General features: G+C 32.7%; 3 protein-coding genes across 3 annotated transcripts; 1 reads left to right on the forward strand and 2 right to left on the reverse strand.

The window, feature by feature from the left end:
- Positions 1-534: 534 nt before the first annotated feature.
- LOC145560055 (photosynthetic NDH subunit of subcomplex B 3, chloroplastic-like) lies at positions 535-2,241 on the forward strand. Its single transcript, XM_081621311.1, has 6 exons — positions 535-887; positions 1,253-1,363; positions 1,485-1,541; positions 1,699-1,761; positions 1,871-1,933; positions 2,068-2,241. The coding sequence occupies exons 1-6, from the start codon at positions 621-623 to the stop codon at positions 2,140-2,142; spliced, it is 636 nt and encodes a 211-aa protein (XP_081477437.1). The 5' UTR covers positions 535-620; the 3' UTR covers positions 2,143-2,241.
- A 1,813-nt stretch (positions 2,242-4,054) lies between these two features.
- LOC145558665 (aquaporin TIP2-1-like) lies at positions 4,055-5,893 on the reverse strand. The gene is made up of 3 exons (XM_081619972.1): positions 5,690-5,893; positions 4,970-5,220; positions 4,055-4,644 (listed from the first exon to the last, which is right to left on the reverse strand). The coding sequence occupies exons 1-3, from the start codon at positions 5,811-5,813 to the stop codon at positions 4,276-4,278; spliced, it is 744 nt and encodes a 247-aa protein (XP_081476098.1). The 5' UTR covers positions 5,814-5,893; the 3' UTR covers positions 4,055-4,275.
- A 4,234-nt stretch (positions 5,894-10,127) lies between these two features.
- LOC145558666 (uncharacterized) lies at positions 10,128-21,109 on the reverse strand. The gene is made up of 13 exons (XM_081619973.1): positions 21,019-21,109; positions 20,786-20,849; positions 19,652-19,796; positions 18,360-18,532; positions 17,111-17,148; positions 16,902-16,981; positions 15,061-15,128; positions 13,006-13,303; positions 12,304-12,416; positions 12,160-12,225; positions 11,825-11,915; positions 11,549-11,616; positions 10,128-10,666 (listed from the first exon to the last, which is right to left on the reverse strand). Exons 1-13 carry the CDS (start codon positions 21,051-21,053, stop codon positions 10,379-10,381), a joined length of 1,527 nt encoding a protein of 508 aa, XP_081476099.1. The 5' UTR covers positions 21,054-21,109; the 3' UTR covers positions 10,128-10,378.
- Positions 21,110-21,754: the final 645 nt, after the last annotated feature.

The following is a 21,754-nucleotide window of genomic DNA, read 5'->3' on the forward strand; positions in this document are numbered from 1 at the left end:
TATAGAGGTAATTTAATAACATTCAATCACTAATAATTGATTTTTAGTCATTTAAAATGTGATTCGTTACTAATAAAGCGTAGATAATTTTTATTTGAATTGGGTTACTTTAATGCATATTGGGGTAACTTTTATTCATTTCAGGGGTAACTTTTAATCACTTTAAGTTATCTTTATAATGGATGTACAATAATTATTGTACACTCGATTTTTTTAAAAGTTTGTGATCCAAACAAAGCGTTAAAACAATTTTAATTTAGTAAAAATAATTTAAATTCAGCAAATATAAGGTAAAATGAATGGAGCCGAAGTATTATCTAATTGCTGTGTAACACATGAACTATTGCTCTACTCTCCAACTTTAAATTAGCATTTAAGTCCTAAACCTCGGAGGCAAAGCTATACATGATTGCCATCAAGCAACCATATCATGAGTTTCTTTACCTATTATCAAAATACCAAAGATAAGATAAATATGAACCACACATCAACCATACTATAAACAAAACTATAACCGTTTAAAGTTTAAACAGATATACTCACTATTTTTTTGACCCACAAAAACAATACTAAAAAGCAAGAAAAACTATTCCACTTTAATTTATGACATATCAAAAAAAATGATGGGCAGTACTGCTCTTTACTTGAACACTCCTTACAGTTTATCTTCAAGTTTCTTATCTTCTAACAACTTTAAACACTACATTACAACAAAATACACTATTAGAACAATTAGTACCAAAAATCTAAGTAGCTTTAATAATAACATTAATAGAAGGCAAATTAGAGCTATTGGAACTGTTCCTGAGAGTGATCAAACTAATGAAACAACTGATCAATCAGAGGAAGAACTCGAACCGCCTTATGTTGGATTTGCATTTGTCAGTGTAAGTACATCTCAAACTTAATTTCTTCTTTTTTTTTTGTTCACATGTTTTATTGCAAGAACAGAAAAAAATTACTTGAGACGGTTAAAATTTTAAATCCATACCCGCCTCACTACCCTATGTTGGTACGATTATTATTTCCATCCCGTCCTACTTCTACCTAGAGTAGGTACGGGACGGTATCCACAAAATTTGCCCCATTTGTCATTCTATTATACTAGTATTTTGTTACTTGTGCACCTTTTGTACACGAGAACCTTATTAAGACATGCATGGTATGATTAGTTGTACAATATAAACTACTTTTATTAAATTTCTCTGTTCTCTGTTTTCTTAATCCGATTTTCGGGTTTTTTATTAATCAGTCAGTGTTACTCCCGGATGGAACGCCTGATTTGCATTTGCGATCAGCAACGGGTGGACAGAAGCTTAGAGATATAATGTTGGATAATGATATTGACCTTTATGGACCATATGTAAGCTCTTAATTAAGCACTTAATCATTTGTTAATTTAATTAAGTACATTGCTTATATGAAACTAGTGAAGTGAAATTAACATTGCTTTATATTTTTATTGTTGAATTTGAATTTTTCAGGCAAGACCACTATTAAACTGCGCGGGTAGTGGAACATGTGGATCCTGCATGGTAGAGGTGATCGATGTCACATATATGAATATAAATATCAAATTTCACTTTGAAATAATTCGCTAACCATTGATATAACTTATACTCTAATCAAATACAAAATAATAGCTAAATTAGGACGAATGTAATACTAATTTGATCATGAACTTGGTTATTTGATTAGGTGATTGAAGGCAAGGAACTTCTAAACCCAAGAACTGAAAAAGAGAAAGAACATCTTAAGAAGGTAATATATACTTGTGTATTACTATTAGACTCCCCTGTTACTCAAATAATTACATTTATGTGAACTTATTATGATTATGTTTAATGGGAAATTAATTAAATTTGAGCAGAAACCAAAGAATTGGAGACTTGCTTGTCAAACTACAGTTGGTACACCAGATTCAAGAGGAATGGTCAGTAACACCTTCTTCTTAATGAATTATGCTCATTAATTACTTGATTACAACAATAATTTTGATATAATAACAATATAAACTAATCTAATATTTCGCATATCTTAATGTTTTCATGTGATTTGGATATGCAGGTTGTCATCCAGCAACTACCAGAATGGAAAGCACATGAATGGAATTATGAAAAAGATTTTCCTAGTGTTTCTTGATATATAGTTTGTTACATACTTTCAAATATTTTGTATATTATCGATATTAATTTAATATATGAATGAAATTCAAATAAAGTTTGAGTCCTTTATTCTTCATGGATTGGATGGAGTTTTCACTTTTAGCATGAGTAGCTTGGGAGTTGTGTGACAAGATTTATCAAATTGTAGACTTGTAGTGATGCATTTAATTTTGGACTATTGAAGCAAATTAAAGATTAATACGCAAACTTAAGTGTTACGGAGTACAATTGGTCTTGAAATGTTCAATTTGACACGAGCAGCCAAGAATTTAGCATGGGTCAAACTAAAACGAGAGTTCATTGACATACATGGCATCAAAATGGCCCAACTAGCAAGCACAAAAGACACATTAATAGGTCATGGGTCGTGCATGAACATCATTTAAAAAATATGCACATGCTAGACACGAGAGCAACAAAGTGGCTTGGGGCTAGCTTGCACGGCACGTTGGCCAGGTCATACATGAATTCCCTTTAAGAAATATCAGTACAAGCTCGATACAACACATGTTTTCTTTGCTCATTCCAAGGACAACCTACTTGAACATGAGCTGCACAGGCACAACACATGCATGGGCTTGCACGACCTGATATGTGTCTAGTAGACTTTGTAGAGTATGTGTTCATGAGTCGCGAGCTTATGACTAGTAGAGCAATTAGTATTATGTGCACCATGGTGCACCTAGAAATAGGTGCACCACGACTATACTTTTGAACATTTAGTAAAAAAAATTGAACATTTTACAAAAAATGAACATTTAGTAAAAAGAATATGAACACGTCACAAAAATTGAACATAAACATGCAATTTTAATGTTCATATTTTATCAAGAAATGTTCATTTTGTATACATTAAATGTTCAGTTTTTATTACAAAACTATTGAATTATTACGAGTCAGTTCAAAATTTGTCTGACTCGTAATAATTCAAAAGTTGCGATTGTTCAGATTTTGTTTTACTAAATGTTCAAAATATTTTATTGTTCATATTTTTTTTACTAAAAGTTCAAAATTATAGGCGTGGTGCATTGCGATTGTTCAAATTTTTTTTACTAAATGTTTAAAATTGTGATGTTCAGATTTTTTAACTAAATGTTCAAAATTCTTGATTGTTCGGATTTCTTTTACTAAATGTTCAAAAGTATAAGCATGATGCATTGCAATTGTTCAGATTTTTTAACTAAATGTTCAAATTTTGCGATGTTCAAATGTTTTTACTACATGTTCAAAATTTGCAATTGTTCAGATTTTTTTACTGATTGTTCAAAAGTATAGGCGTGGTGCACCTAGAAATAGGTGCACCATGGTGCATCTTAAAATTTGCGCTAGTAGAGTATAGTGTATTAGTGTTACACAACTTACATTGTTACCACATTGGTATGTGCAAACTGGTGATACACCCCTGGATTAGCTTAACGATTTAACCAAATCCATGTAGCCAATCGTACACATTTCTATAGTCATTCCACATACCAATTATGCATACTGCATTACCGCGATAGGTTTAGGTGATTATTGGTTGTGTGATACACTATAAACTAGTGTATTCCATCTAAAGTAGAACTGATATTTGTGTAGTTGTGCTTCTCAAAATTTAATTAATACAAAACTTAATTTTTTTTTTATTTATTTAAAATTACTACATATAATACTCTTTGATGATCTTGAACGGCCTTTTACATATGGATATTTAACACTTGATGATATACATATTTAAGACTGATAATGTTGTACTGTACATCAATGAGGTCTTGACCTAGTGGTTAAAATTTAGAATCTGTGTATGTAATCTTTGAAATTATAATTTATGAATTTGAGTTCTTGCATAATGGATTTTTGATATTGATTTGCATTATTAGGATTAAAACATGAAAAACAAAGATAAAGAAAAAAAAATAAACAAAGATTTATATTCCGCAAAATGCAAAACTTGAATTGATTAGAACATTGGATTTACAAGAACTAACCAAACAAACTACCCAAATCAAGATTTAAAAAAAGGGAATAAATAAGACAATTATTGCAAACAAATTCTTGCAATTTCCACCCTTAATATCCCATTGACAAATTGGATTAATTCAATTTAAAAAACACACAAATAACCTCAAATTTAGTATTCATTGGTAAGAGGGGCATGTTCCTCACCCATGAACACATTGCCATAAATAAGACCAGCCAAACCACCACCAACAAGGGGTCCAACCCAGTAGACCCAGTGGTCCTGGAAGTCAACACTGGCGACAGCGGGACCGAAAGAGCGAGCCGGGTTCATTGATCCACCAGAGAATGGGCCGGCGGCGAGGATGTTGGCACCAACAATGAATCCAATAGCAATAGGTGCAATGGTACCAATGGAACCCTTCTTAGGGTCAACTGCTGTTGCATAGACAGTGTATACCAATGCAAATGTTACAATAATTTCCATTACTACTGCTTCAATTGATCCTACTCCTGCTGCTACACTGTGGATTGGAGTTGCCTGCAATAACAAAATTACAATTTATAGTCAATTAACTTTTATTTCCATGTTATAATATGTAAAAATTGATCTGATCATATAATAATAAACCACATTTCTATTTTGAATCATCGCAATAAAAATGTAACAAGACCATATTGTCACATTGGTCGGCACAGTTTTCAAAATATTACCTCTGTTTCACAATAATGACAATAACATTTTAACTTTAATAATTCATATCAATATTTAATTGAGTTTATGCTAGAAAGTATATATTGAGACGAATCTAATAGCACAGACGACGAAAAAAAAAAGAGATTGACAAAAAGATAAAAGTACTAACCAAGCCACCAGTGGAGGCCTTAAGGAGGAAACAAGCAGCAACAGAACCAGCACACTGGGCAATCCAGTAAAAGATACCGGTAAGGATGGTGATCTGACCACCGAGGGCCAATCCGAAGGTGACGGCGGGGTTGACATGTCCACCAGAGATGTTAGCACCAACTGCAACTGCAACAAATAGGGCAAATGCATGGCACACTGCTACTGCTACTAACCCTGCTGGGCTTAGGGCTGCATCATCTGTCAACTTGCCTGAAATAACATATTACAAACTCAAGATTAATAAAAATAGTTACTCATATCTCAAATATAAGAATTGATCGATTTTTGTTTTCAGTCTACAGGGAGTCACGAAAGATAATGATGTATCCTGTATTCAACATATGATACATAAGACTTAGCTAGGTCATGTTGTCTTCATTAAGAAAATAGAACACAATGATTGGGAATAAGTAATGGCATGCTCTACTATTTTGTGCACTAGCTACATTTATTCTTAACATTTATCATGACATGAATTTTAAATTTTTTGGAAATGGGAAGTACTATAAAAAGTACATTTTGCCAAAGCTAGCTAGACATCAAAACTAAACTATCAACGCGACAATTAATTAAGAATAGAGGGAGTATATGCATAAATCGGGTTACTGTACTAGGAACATATATGATTATGATAAGCAAAATGAAGCAAAATTGAAGAGTAAATGGAAAGAGTACTAACTGAAAGCAATGCAAGATCCAACTCCAGCAAAAACAAAGAGCAAAGTAGAGATAAACTCAGCAATGTAAGCCTTAATAGAGGCCCAACTGAAAGAATCATCAAATCTTCCAAAAGCAATTGCCATTGCTCTTAATTAGCTTAATTAGACTAAAGAAAGAAATAAAGAGAGAAGATGAGAAATTGGGTTTCAAGATAATGGAATTGCCTTTCCACATCACTCCTTTATATAGAAAGTATGGTGTAATATTATACTCATAATTATTATTCTTTTTATTGTATAGTTCCATTATCATGAAAGTGATTTTTTTTTTTAAATATAATTTCCCTCTTTTTGGTATACTTGTATGTAAGGTCATTTATGCCAATATGTAGAAAAAAGATTCCTACTAGAAAATATAGAAAGTCCTAGAAGAAGTACCAACAAGTCTTGAACAAATATATCACTTCATTATTACTACTAGGAGTTAACTAAAAATTCTCCAAAATTTAGCTTTTGTTTCACAATTTTAGCAAAAAAGACAAACTTGAAGAAACAATTGACAAAATTAGGAATTATAACATAGCTTCATTTTTAAAAAAAAAAAAACATTTGATACAAAATTAATTGTCATTTTGATTGAGTTTCATGGTTAAGATAAAGATACGTGTATCGATTTTGTTTGTAATATATTCGTCACTTGAAAAATGTAGTGTCATACTTGGTAATTTTAAGAATTACAATCAGATTATAAACCATTAAGATGATATATATACTATGACTATCAAGTTCATTTGGATGTACATAAGATAATTGTACGTAAATTAGCTTGTTATACACTTGACATTATTACTATGATGATCACATATACCCTTTGTTCTATAATGATCTTTTCATATTTTATTACTTTATTTAATTTATACTCCATATTAATTGATATATAGATTTACAAAAAGTGAGAAGAACATTGTGAAACAAATAATTAAAGAAATTTAATGATAGTAATGTGTAGTAGTTAGCATTTTTTAATTGGATAAACAAGACAAAACTATATTGCAAAATACACCAAATTATTGCATATGATGATGACAACTTTTGATTACTTTTTAGTACTTTATGATTATGTTTGCTACATTTCATAATGCAAGAGATAAACTTCTAATTAAAGGGTTTCATATATATTATTGTAAAATGGCCTTCTTTAGCTAACATTTGAACTCTATTATTAATTCAAATTCAATGTAAAAACGATAATTGATCCAGCAAACTTTGGTAAATAGTAGCAACCATTTTTCATAATCACATGATGCATGGATCTAGCATAGAATGGGGTCATTTGCCCCCAAGTGATTATTAAATATTTCGAAATTTTCCTTAAAAAAACTTTTCATTTGTATTCTGCCGTCAATATATATTTTTTTGAATCCGCCACTCCATATAGAGGTAATCCGTATATGGTTTGTATGAGTATGAGTGTATGACTCTCACATCACATGTATGGTCCATGCAAATATGAATCCATTTAATGTACATAAGCCATAAATATATGGTCGTGTATATGTATGTATGCGGTGTATAGATAAAGACTAAAGATCAAGAATATTTGAATCAAAGATACACAAACACAACATCTTGTTTGAAACAACCAATCACAACTTTTCCCTGGCAATTCCAACCTGTCACCCAATTGCTTTAGTGGAGGAAATGTCTCGAAGTAGCTTATCTTATTCATCTTATATCTCATGAATGATTTTTTTCTAGCATGTGACAAACCGTTCTCTGAGGAACATACAGACATACAGTGACCCTAAGTGGTAAGGGTAGATTATTTTTTGGGTCGTTATGACAGCCTCTACTGAATTGGAATCTCTCACAAGTTAATCCGTTCATATAGATTAAGTTCTTGAGAATAGGAAGTAGGGTTATACGTCCAAATACCGTAGTTGACAGGATTAAACTCATGACTTAAACGTAATAAGGTAAAACCGCTATGATGTATGGCAAATTAAGATTGTGGGGGTGCCCTACATGATCTATACCTTTAATTTTTTTGTGAAAGACATTATAGTAAAGTCATAAATATGGAGCGCATGATGTTATGGTAACCCATTTAAGGCCACATAATGCACCGTCCATAATCATAAACATAAAGTTGATGAGGATACTATATTGTCTACACCCTTCAAATTAAGGGAAATTTATATGTGGATGTTATTGATTTGGAGGCTACAAATTAAATAAGCTACCATTAAAATTAATTATGTATGTAATTGGGATTATTATTGTTGTTAAGGTTTAATTAATTAGACAATGATAACGTGGTAGGGGATTAGCTAGATGAGTGTGGAATCTCGATGACCTCTTTTTTTTTTTTTTTTTTTTTTTTTTTTTTTGGTAGGTCCGCTTTCATTTGTTTGTTTGGTGTTGTAATCATTCAGAGTTATAAGATGGATGTTTTGAATTTTTGATTAGGAATATGCTTATTGTATCCATTGGCAAACTACTCATTTAATGTGACAAACAATTACATATGTTACTTAAATTATTTAAGAAAATAGAATGAAGTGTGTACATGTAATTCTTAAGAAAGACAATCTGATTGTTACACCGTTAATTAGTTATATTAAAACAAATAAATTTAAAGTTGAAAAAAGCCATGTCAAATTAATTTATTTGACATAAAATTGAATTAGACCGTCTGATACAAGAACTACTGTGGGAAGAACATGTGATGACTAATAGTAGCTCTATGGTTATTCGTTTGATTAATAGTATATGCGATGTGTGTACATGTAATTTTTAAGAAAGACGATCTGATCGTTACACCGTTAATTAGTTATATTAAAATCAATAAATTAAAAGTTGGAAAAAAGCCATGTCAGATTAATCCATTTAACATAAAATTGAATTAATTAGACCGTGTGGATGAATATGTGACGATAAATAGTAGCTCTAGGATTGTTCGTTTGATTATGTTTTGGATTAGATTGAATTGCTAATTATTAAACATAAATGCATGTTCTTTCCATAAAAGGTGGGGACAATTGTACAGTAGTTGTCTTCTGGGATCAAGTGATGGTAGACTTGTTATGTCATTAGTTTAATTGTGTAATTAGTTTAAATAAACAAATTCGTTAAAGATAACTTAATTTATTAGCACCAACTGATCAGCATCTAATTTTAATTAATATCAAACTTATCCTTCATAAAATAAAATATATAATTTTTGTTTTATTTTGCAGATGTACGTTGTGGTAGAGCTGTACTAGTACAATGTCAAAGAAGCAAGTTTTTACCCTTTTTAGCTAAGTAGAGTTTCGTTTATATTAAAATATGCTAATTAAATTGATGCGTTTGATGTTATATAATCTTGTGTACAATTCTATAACATACGAAGTATGAAAAGATTAAAATGTTAGGTAGGACATTGAATAATGAATATGCTATATGCTATTTCGTCTGTCCTCAAATTATCATCATATTTGAGGTTGTTACCCTTGTAGTCTTGTTAGGGAGAATAATTAAAACAATAATGATAGTAGAATACTAGTACAAATTTTAAGAACGCAGACATTAATAAGGGTGTTTAAAACTGACCAATTCCGATTAGATTTGATCTAAATTGAAAATTACTTGATTTAGTATTCGACTTACATGGACACAATGAAGTGTCATGACCTAAACTCGAACTAATCCAAACTTAATTAGATTTGATTGAGCCCGACTCATTTTACATCAATTAGACTTGATTGAACTAAAATGTCGAATTAGTCTATTGTCATTTCGTCCTCCCCCCCCCCCCCCCCCCCAACCGAAAAAAAAGAATCAATGATAAACTTAATAATAAGTATTCCTTTTAGTGTCCGTTCTCTTCACCTAAATTTCAGTTCAATTTAACTCAGCTCCAATCAGTTCAATTCATTTCCTAATTTCCTTATCTCATAAAACATTCATTTCAGCTCCAATCAGTTCAATTCATCTCCAATCAGTTCAGTTCAGTTCAATTAGAATAGGCCCTTACTATAGGAAAAGTTGGATAGGTTTTTTTTTTTTTTTTTTTTTTTTTTTTGTGTGTGTGTGTACTCCATCCAATAGATGCAAACCTTATCAATTATCACTAGACCAAACTTTGCTAGATTTGGTGCAAAAGTTTGATACAAGTAAATTGTAATAGTGTGTTTTAGCAATGGTTTAGTGCAAATTTTTTTGATGGAATAATGACCAGTGTGTCAAAAATAAAATAAATACTGTAAAAGATGACCGGATTTTATTTCTGTGGCAAAAAATTGTACCCTTTTTCTTTTCAGTCAACAGCAGAAAGCTAGAAATCTGCTCCAAAGTTTTTGCCGACCAAATTATTTAAATCATTAAAACAACATTACCGAGTAACAAACTAAAAGCCAGCAAAAATTTTGACTAAAAGACTACATATAAGGCCAAGTCATTTGCCAATCAACCCTACAAACAAAATTTATTTATTTATTTTTTTCATTTTTTTAGATGCACTCAACAAACAAACTTTATTTTTAATTTCTTACATCACTAAAGACTATTCTAAAAAAAAATTAATAAAACATTGAAAACCATGCATTGTCAAACATTGAGCTTGAAAATTGACTTTGGTTGTTCCTTGTCCTCTAGGCATGCGAAAGGCTATCAGTACAAACTGGAACTGACAGAAAAACAAGGGTATTGTACTCCATACAAGAAGATTACACGCTCTCGGCTATGGACTCTTCTACAGACTCAGCCGGAGTGGCACTGCTAGCAGGAACTTCTGTGATCTCAGGAAAGGGGATGGAAGCGCAACAGTGGTAGTAATCATTATCATCATACAAAAATCTTTGTGAAAGATGAGCTTCACGGATGTGATAATCACCCCATGCTTCAGACCCAAATTGCTCGAAAATGGGTGTGGCATCAAAAGAGTCTTTCCCTCTTCTATGTTTCCTCCTGTTTACTCCTTTCCTTTGTGTTGTATTCATCACAGTAGCATGCAGCTGCAATGAAAGGAAGCAATGATACTACTATCAGTGTTAAATGAACCAAATAGAATTATCTTTCATACAAAGCATTTTAGACGTTGGAGGGAAGAAACATAGAATGGAGACTGCCAGACCAGACCACTGCCAACACTTAAAATCCGTTTCAATCACCAATTTCATATATGTACATGTAACAGACAGATTCTGAAGCAAGTAGATGCAATTAGACATCCCAATTACAATGACAGACAAACACTACAAAGCACTCATACTACAGATAAACCAAACTGAGGCAAACATGGTGTACATGCAGACATGCAGTCAATAGAGATGCAAGAAACGAAAATTCCCACCATGCTCCTTAATCCTCATATATGTTACAATGATGGAAGGCTAAATCAAAAGTGACACCATCGGATGGCATTAAAGACTATTCTTGGTGTTTTTAAAATGATGAAAGAAATATTGATATTGACACAGCTCAAAAATACTTACAGGTTGTTTTAATTTTAGTATTCAACTGTCAATATCAGTCTTTTTCCGGTGATATATAGCAGGAGAGAAAGCTTACAAAAGATAGAACACCTGAATGTCTGGCTATATAATTAAGAATTAAGCACAAAGACAAAAGTCACAAAGTAATCATCAAACTTAAAAGCCCTCTTTCACTTCAATTGTGTTTTTTTTTTTTTTTTCATGCTCCTCTAGTATAAATATCAATAAGTTCCATTTGAGATGCCTTAGCATTCTACTTTTGGTTGCAGTTTGAAAGATGGTCACATAATAGTTTTCAAAACCACACAAGAAAATTGGATTGCAAAGAGCACTGGATTATTGATGTCAAAAGCAGGTTATAAGCAGAAATCAAGCAGAAAACCAGAGCATCAGAGAATATACCTTTAACTTTTGCTTAGCATCTTTCTCAAGTACTAGTCCAGCTTTGACATAGGCATCAATGATGAGTTCTATAATAGCTGAGGAAATACTATAGTGTTTTCAGGGATAAATAAAAAGTTAATATGTGGAATTGTGGAGACATCAACATTATTATCATATATATTGAAGTATAAATCATTACTTGAGAGAAGAAGTTACTATGTGGAGACATCAATATTATTATCATATATAAATATTGTTTTTAAAAGAAAAAGAATCCAAGTAGTAAATGGATACGACATGCACGATGAAGTCGCCCCTCATTACCAATTTCTACAACGGGAGCATAAAGAACTTGAGCTTTGGTTCGAGATCCTCTCAAGCAATCCTGGAATCAAATAAGGGTTTCTTAAATGGTAAAATAGCTAAAATAAACATAGTAAACTACTATAAGGGAAAGACAAGCAAAGAGAAAACCAATCACTAATTAGCCTTGAGTGAAGAAAGCATCATCAGATAGAGTAAGTCTTTCTCTTTCAAGGCCAACAGCTAGTGCAGCCTAGTTTAGATTCATAACATAATACCAAATTCATCAGATCCAAAGCTACATAGCTAGTCAGAATGAGTCTTACCAGCCCTTTTAGTCTAATAAATAAAGGTCGATTGTCCAAAACCTCAATTAGTTCAGAGGAGATGCTCTGGATAAAATCACAAAAAATTGTGTTACAGAAGAAAGTTTACAAGAAAGCAATTACAATAAGTTTTAACAGATATACCTGCAAAACCTCTTTAGCTGCATTGACACGTCCCTTATTCCATAACTTCAGCATTACTACAGTTAAGTGAAATCTTTTTGGTTTGATAAATATAGATTTATCAATCCCCAATCCTGACAAGGAAAAGAAATAGAGAAATCAAATACAAGAGATAACTTGGTATAAGTTGACGCATGTCTATTGCGTCAAGTCATCAATAGATAAGTTTTTCACCATCAAAATTATCCCAATTGTTCTCTAAACAGGTTACCATCCTTGGCAGGGTAGGAATTCTAACGTATGTAACCTTATCTCAAAGTGAACAGATAGACTATTTCCAATCTCTTAATTCAACACACAACAATAAATAAATAAAATGCAAATACTATAATTAGCCAAAAAAATTTATTCCATTAACATCCAACAGTGAAATAGTAGTAAGTTTTTTTGGGTGAGGAATAGTGAGGTATTGTCTCTTGATCAACAAATTTGAAACTATATGTTTATATGGTTGCATTGATCTTCCATAGGGCCTTTGTCTTCTTGAAGAGTAATGAAGACGGGTAGAATAATGAACAGATTCTTTCCATGAGAAGGCTCAGTACATATTGTGGGGTGTGGTGAGAGAGACAATTTTAGATGCGGTTTCAAGATTTCCTACAACAGAATTTATATAGGAAAAGCAACAGGATGCAACAGAGGAGGTAGAGAAGAATCTTGTACCAGATGTTTTAGGTGCATAGCTTACAAGAGGTATGTCCTTTGTATCCCTTTTAACATTATGAGTGTCGTCAACTTTAAGATTGGCAGCAACATCTGCATTTACAGGTTTTACATTTTTTTCTCCATCTTCAGAAGCCTCATCACTTGAATCAATATCCATAGTCCCATCTGCATCTTTAGAATCACTATATGCCAGTACAGTGGACTGAAATCTGTTGAGTTTATCAACCAGTTCATTGTGTATGGCTAATGGAAGCGAGATCAAGTGGGAGAAGGTCAAAGCTGAAGAATTAACAGCCTGTCATCCAGAAACAAAAGGGGAAAAAAAACAAAAAAACAAATGATACAACTTCCATGTTCACAATGTAAATGCAATGTTTGAGAAATCTGATAGAGCAGGAAAAGAAGACAAGTATCGAAAGGAACAAGTAACAGAATTTTTAACAGCCAATTGGAGCTCATAGCAGTCATGTTGGGCTTTCCTTTAGATATCATAGATTTTGTCAAGCACAGTATAACAGTAGAAATGGCAAGGTGGAATCCTTAGAAAGACGGAGGGAGTAAAATCAAATTATCAAAGCCTGTCAAGAATTATTCCATAAGCAGGAAACAGATTGATTTTAGGTGGAAAATGCTTCCAATATTCACATGAACCACTGCATGAGACTGGACAAATAAATTGATTAGCAAACACAAACAATGCTCAAGAATTAGATGCTGCTGCAGGGAGTGCAGGCATACAAGAGAATAATAGGTTGCACCTGATCTCAAGGGTAACTTGCTAGGGAAGATTCAATGAAACTGGGATTATCTGTAATTTACTTTTACTGGTCTATAAGACAGCTTATCCACGTTGCTTGTACAACCCTTTTTTAACAAAGCAATTGGTTGCATCTGATTTCATTCGTCAATAAAAACATAGGTGGAGATGATTCTTCCAGAATAAGTACACAGCAAAAGAGCACCATTGGTATTTTAAAATGTACTCCCTCCATCCTCATAAATACTAGTCAAACTCTTTTATGATTCCCCCACAGGGCACAGTAGTTGTCAAGTTCCTATTAACTATATTGAGCATTTTAAAAATCACAAGTTGAAGAACAGAAGCATTTGATGGACTTGTACAATAAGAATTTAGAATCCATCCAAGTAAATTAGAACTGTGGAGTAAATTCCATGCAACTTTTTTTTTTTTTTTTTTTTCGAGGAAAAATTCCATGCAACTTAACAGTAAGTTAATGTACTTAATTCAAACAATAGTGAAGATGCATTAAACATTAAATATGCCTAGCACCAAAACGATAACGCAAAAGATGGAGGGAAGCATCTGTTACAAAACATGATCAAGAGCATTTGAAATTATTTAAAAATAGTAAATCTATCTATATTGTAAAGGCTGGAGACAAATCAAAGGAAAAGTAACCTAGAAAGAGAAACAGATGTTTAAAGCCTCAGTGACTCAGAGAGAATTATAGTAGTCATACCACCACACTTGTCTATCCAAAATTGACGTACATAGATGTTAAAGATTCTTTTTCAAACAAATAAATAAATAAATAATAGAATTAAAATGAAATACAGTAAAATAAAATACAAAGTCTATCTTTTCTTAACTGCAAACATACACAAAAAAACTTTAATGATTCGTTATTGCAACTTTGATGATCACTATCATAACTCTAAAATTTAGCCACATTTGGCTAACAGAAACACAACGCACAAGAATATGTACTAGACATAGCAAACATTTCCTTGAACCAATTGAAAAAGTTAATATGAACTTGTACGAGAATTTCCCCAGGATATTTTTATTGACTTTCTGACACAGTACATACCATCAGCTAAGCTAGAAGCCTAGAAACAATTGGAGGGTGAAGGGATCATATTAGTTGTCTTGCTCTAGATATCAAGAAAGTAAAATCTAGCAACAAGCCAACAATATTTCTGCAAATGATCAACAAAGACGTATTTCTCATTGCTGCAAATTAGCTATTTCCTTGCAACCAAAAAAAAAATGCAATTTCTAGACAGAACATTTGATGATGATCAACCAACCTTGTCAATTATAGCCTGGATTTTTTCTGAAGCTTTGGTAATTGCATCCATGGAATCACCTTCAATTACTGAAACAAGAGTCATTGTCAGCTCATAAAAAAGGAAAATAAAATAAAAGGAAGTCATGGTAAGTAAGCATGCTTTAAAAGGAAGCTTTGGTAACTAAGCCTGCTTTCCAGGAAGAATAGAAGAGGTATTTTTATAAGAGAAGATGTAAAATGCCAGAAGCCTGGAAATGCTTTAACAATACACTATATCTCTTTCATTAAAAAAATAAAAAAAATAAAAAATAAAATCAGAAAGAAAAAAGGACAAAACAATACTCCATTTTTCACGTAAGTGAGTGCTTATTCAGAATTGATTCCAGATTCACGGTAGGATGAAGAAAATGTAATGAAAAGCAAGGGCACATTTAGCAAAAATCTAAACAGTTACTATTAATTTAAAGAGGTGTCAACTATGAGTTTGAATGCTTAAGTGCTGACTTGCCATCTTGGCAGAGATAAAACGAAAATTATGAATCAGTTGCTTCCGTAAAAGAGCTCTTCCGTATAAGAGCCAGTGAGAATCTGAGTAATTTTTGCCTAATTTCAGATTGTTCAATATTTGAGAACTTATCGGCAGTTTCAAGAAAGTATGAAGCTGTTAGAATTGATGAATTATAATCTAATAAATTCAGCTCCACATGGAGCAGTTTAGTTTGAACATCAGGTCAAAATCTTTAATAGCATACTGCATAACTGATTCAACGAGATTGCTGCGCGAACTTAAATTTTGCATATATAACCGTGTTGACGATGAAAGCAGCTTGCTTTCAAAGTGATTGAATTTGATAGGTTTAGAAGTGCTGCAGTAGCTTTCTTCTATCGTCAAATTCCCCAGTACTTATTAATATCCTATGTGCATACTCTAATTTTTAGATGTCATTAGAATGATGGTACACTCTTCCAGGTCTTCCTAAGAGTCTCACCTTTTCAACAAGACCAAGGCTCGGTGCATAAAAATATGGTTACTGTTCACCAAAATGATTGAGCTAATTAATACTCACGAAGCATTTTCAACTGTCCTAAATATTCACTAATATTTTGCGTAATCAATGCCAACATGACTAAATTATTGACTCGTGAAAAAGCATAGTGACATATACAGGAGAATCATTCTTTCGATTGATAATAATGCCATTCTTAAACGGCAGGGGTCCCTCACTATGATAATTGTCAATCATTGACAGAAGAATCATCCATTACCAAAATTATGAAAATTGGCAATGGCATCATATAAACTTATAAAGGGGGGATGAGAGAAGAATTATCCATTATTAAACAATATCATTTCACATTGAAACAGCTTAACTAGATTCTAAAATTTTAAATACAGGCAATACAGCAACTACCTTGTATAGTTGTATGACTTATACTAAGGGCAAGGTATAGAGTCAATAGGGAGGTGTGAGGTCAAAGTATGCAACCTTATACTGAACCAGTGTAAAGCTGTAGGGAGGCTGTATTCAATACAATTCTAAACCTTATAACAATAATTTAACTTTAAAGCAAATTATCAAGAACAAGGTAGCTCAATTAATTAGCTACAAAAATCAACAGAATGTAAACATTCCGCCATGAAGGTACAGGATAAAGAGGCAACTGAAAGTTAAGAATTTTCTAAAGGGAAAAATTATCAATCTTAACTTCAATATATGTTTCCAAAGTAAGCAGCCTTAGGCATTGATAAAACGAGGCAAGAAGATTTAGCCAGGATTCCTCAAATATGAAAACGACGAAGAATAAGTAAGAAGTATCAGGCAGTATGCAATGGAAATAAACAATGAGCGAGAAATGTACCAATAGAATCCTCCAACTTTGATGATGGAAATATTAACTTGACCCCCATTTCCTTCTCAATGCTTTCCCGCAAAGATTTACTGCAATGTGAATCCAAAAAGGAGGCAAAATAAGAAAAGAGTGGATAGAGCATCTAGTTTGTAGCTTCCCAGGGTTCACTTAATAAACTCCTATAAAACATCAATGAAATAAGTTGATAATGTCATTACTCTTTATATCCAATGAAACGCATGACAGAAGCACCTACCTGTAATAAGGTAAGACAATTTATCAAGAATCAAGACAGAATGCAGCAAAAATCCAAGTACATAATTAAGGAAGAGCAAGTTTGTCTTTAAATCATACAATCGCACAAAAGCAAACTTCAACATGTTACTTTTCTCAATACCTTATATGCACCACCAGACAAAAGACCTGGGAAAAAATCAATCTTTGCTATATTTCATGCCCTCTTTTTCACAATTATCCACAATTTAGAACTCTAGATCCAGATGTATTATAGATTGGACATGTCTGCTTCCTACAATCTCAAGAACCAATCTTGAAGTAGAAAGCGAAAAATAATCAATTCTTTCAAAAACAATGCACAACAATAAGTAGCTAGATCAGTAGTCCAGAATTTCCAGGGAAAAAAAAAAAAAAAAAAAAAGAAAGAAAGAAAATAAATTATTTTAAGTATATCCCAGTGTCCTGCAATCTTATCAACACTTACTCATATAAAGTAACAACAATCCAAAAAAGCTCTATACCTATTTGACATGCAAAAGGCTAATCAATTTTGCAGTTTTTGCGAAGAAAAATATAAAATACGGAGTAAAATAAAAAGCTACTGCAAAAAGAGACAGAGAAATGTCAACCTTTCACTAGAGGCGTGAAGTATTAAAAAACAGATTAAGTCGTAATATTGTATTAGATATAGTCAGTACCCTTTATATTCTGCAGATCATAAAATTAAAAAAGAACATATACAGCATGCTAAAAATTCTGCAACCTCTCAGCCATACCCAGAAAAGTAGCCAAGAGTATTTAGCAATTTTCCAGAACTTAAGACTTTTTTAGCTAGATCTTAGATAGGACGCAACAATTATAAACATCTTATGTAGCATTATAATAGACGTATAATCTTTTTTATCAGCAATCCATACATAAACAAATTAAAATAAATAAATAAACAAATAAGAACATTTGCAGCCAGCTAGAAACACCTTTCGTGCAGAGCACAACCTCCCAGACATTACCAAAAAAATTAACAAAGAATACGTGGCAATGTCCGAGAAAGCTAAAACTGAGGATCTCTTAGCTAGGTCAGTTGAAAATGTGGCCATTACTAAGCATGGCCTTACAAGACTGCTTTCAGTTTCAGCAGTATGCCATCATGGAATCATTGTTTGTGTATCTATGCACAGAGGTCCATCCCCCGAGAATAGGTCCAATGTAGTACAGAAGCATAAATCATACCTCTACAGAAACAGCAATTTTTTCCTTGCTTTCAGTTGATACTTTTTCTGCATCAGTGACTTCAAAGCTATTCTGCATGACAGTACCATGGCTAGCCTGGACACCTTCAGCTACACCAACCTCATTATTAGCTTGCAGAGATGAAGAGACGGTTGAATCATCTGCTGCTACCCCTACAGATACAGCACACTTCTCATGTTCATTTAGCCTTAATCCAATGAGCAGTCTGAAAGTTCGTGAATATCTTTGTTTGTTACAAAAGCTATAAGAATTCTTAAAGTATTCATCTTTACACCTCTAGTAGATTCAACCTGATAGGATTAAGGCTAAGTACATATCTATAGATATTCCGACTAACAGCAAGACATATACTATATTATTGTTGCTGCTTCTGGTATTCTTGTCCTATTATATTTCACAAAAGCCTTAAAAAGTTGAATTTTGAATTACAATTAGTTGTCTCTTATTCCTCTCAAGTGAAATCACAGTGAAGCAAATTATTATCATTCAATCTATTGTATCAACAACTGCTAGCGCATCATGCAGCTTATAATTTGATAACAGAGCTTAGAAAATCAAAGCTAGAATCTGCAAGATGTAAATTCCGTAATGTATGTATGGCAGCTTAGGTAGGTCTTAAATGGTAAGGAAGCCAAAATAAAGGTCTTTAATCAGACAATCCAAAGTCACTAATTTTTAGAATATGGAGGAAAAAGGTGTTTGTTTAAAGGAAGACACCCATAAACAACCTTATTGTACTCTAGCTGTAAAGTCCTAGTATGGGAAAGTATAGCATACTGCTGAGGTTGATATTTAGTAACCCAAATTCCAAACAAACTACATCTCTGTTGTCTCTCACACACAGCGCTTTATTAGTTAAGAAATGGAAAATAAAAATAACATTCAGACTGGGCATATCCAGAAGAGCCACAGCCCACAATGGATCACCTATAGTTTACTTAATTATCCTAAGATTTGGAATAACTATACTGATGTACTTATGTGCTCCAGATCTTGCTAATAATCGTCAAAAACTAATGGAGGGGTGCTAACTTTACAAGAAATAAACTATGAGAGGACCAAGCAGGGCTAAAAGTTGAAATTTAGAAAGCTAAGTCCCTACAAGGCTGGAATTATGGGCCTTAATGGCCATCAAGCCATGGCTAATTATGATTTTGTATCTGCCAAAAGAAATCATGATAAACTAGAAACCAACTGCAAATATACAAGCATTTATCAAATATAGAAAGATCTAAAGAATATATCTGAAGCTGGAGAAGTGGAAAACCTACCATCATTCGAAGTGGATTGAGTACTGATTGGCCTCCAAACAGGATATACTGCTTTCATCTTATTGTTCCAACCCTTGAAACAATGAATTCCCTTTGACGCACTTTCTTTGCTGAAATTGCTTAAGCCATGATAACAATGGTATCCCTGAAAAGTGACAACAATAAAAGTTAAGTCAACAAAAACAAGAAGAGTTCTAGATAATAAACAAGCAAATACTGAAGCAATAGATAAATGACAAATGCAATACTCAGTAGCCATCAAAGATACACACTTGGCTCTATGAACTAGGCCAAGCAAACCCAATGCTCTATGGATTGAGTGCATTTCGTTTAGTGAATGATCAACAAATATCCACCATGGATTATACCTATTATTATATAGCAGAAATCCGCACAATGTGCAATCCATAACATACTAATCTTACTAAAACACTATTGACAAGGTACTACCTTAAGTATATCATAGACCAAGTAAATCAATAGATCTTTTTTCTTGTAATTTATTACTTTTGAGTCGGAAAACCCATTCCATCATCACAACTATCACCCATGTAACAACTACAATTTTCATCATACACCAAGGTATAGTTTTACACTTTTACACCCTTTCAAATTCCCTTCACCATGTAATCATGAGCTAATCACATTGGGAGGCGAATGCGAGAGAGTGTAAATTTACACCCATTGTAGGATAGACACCCATGTAACAACAAATAACGCGCTATAAGCACATTATGGTGAAATCACACTGCCAATAATAAGCCCTCAAACTCAACAAGAACACGCCGTAATTCAATGAAACTACACTAAGTGCTTTCCTCAAACTTCACATTAACTATAATTTCCCAAGGAGGGGAACAAAACCCATTTATCAAAAAAAAAGCAACACAAACAACACAATCCCATAAACAGGTACTCCCTCTGTCCCTAAATTGCATTCCTCTTTCTAGCATTTATTCCTCACATAATAGAGAGAAAGAAGAATGTAATTTAGGGACGGAGGGAGTATCAAATTCAACCACAACCCCTAAAATGTAAAAATAATTATTTCTTCATTAAATCACAGAAATGATCAACCAAAAAATAAAAAATCAATCAATCAATCAATAAAATGATAAAATAAAGCAAATATACCTGTAATCGCTGTGATATATAAAGAAACGAATACGAATTTGTAAATTGCGAAGGTCGAGGAATTCTGCAAAATAAAAGACAGAACAAACCATGAATTGGAGTTTTGGCCCAGCAAAATTGAAATAATCAATAAACCGTTAATTTCGTTCTTAAATTAATTACTCCGTAGTCCGTACAATATAAAAGAGCTGGAGAATGGACATCAAATGTATTGATTTTGTACTGTATTTTACCTGAAGAAGAAAGCTCTGGCACTGGAAACTACCATTTGATAGTTTGAGTAATATACTACGTAAAAAGGTTTAACAGACAAATGATTAGAATTTAGAAATATCTTTCGATTGCTGCCATCTTTAGGTTTTCCCTTGGATTTTGAAACTTTTTTTTTAGGGCGGGTGATGAGAATCAATCCCAAGATCTCTTGAAAGAGAGAGGAGAGCTCTAACCACTTGAGCTATCTCTCACTCTCTAAGGGTCGGTTCTAATTTATTGAACTAAACTGATTGGACCTTAAATGAAATAAAATGAACTGAATTGAATAAGGAAATTAGGAACCAAACTGAACTGATTAGAGTTGAACTGAACTGAACTGACTAAAGCTGAACTAAACTGAAAATAAGACCCTAAATTGATAATTAGGCCATCTTTGAGCTCGATGGGACTAAAGTAAAGTGATTAGTAAATTAATAATTGTACCTTTTTTGGTTATCAATTAATAATTGTACTTGGTAATAATAAGGCAAAAGCTAATGAACGGCCCGAGGGAGTTGGATAAGCTACCTAAAAGTAGAAAGATTAAATTAAAATGAACATTAATTACACCGATAGACGCGTGATTTTGTCATGCTTTCCCAAATTAATACTATTTTAGGCAATATTTTAAATGCTTATCCTACGCCGCGAGGGCGTTCGTTAGCAAGATCCTAATAATAACGAAGTAATAATCATCCATTTCCTCAAAATAAAATA

The sequence above is a fragment of the Chenopodium album genome, chromosome 9 (assembly GCF_948465745.1).
Source record: "Chenopodium album chromosome 9, dcCheAlbu1.1, whole genome shotgun sequence".
NCBI lineage: Eukaryota > Viridiplantae > Streptophyta > Magnoliopsida > Caryophyllales > Amaranthaceae > Chenopodium > Chenopodium album.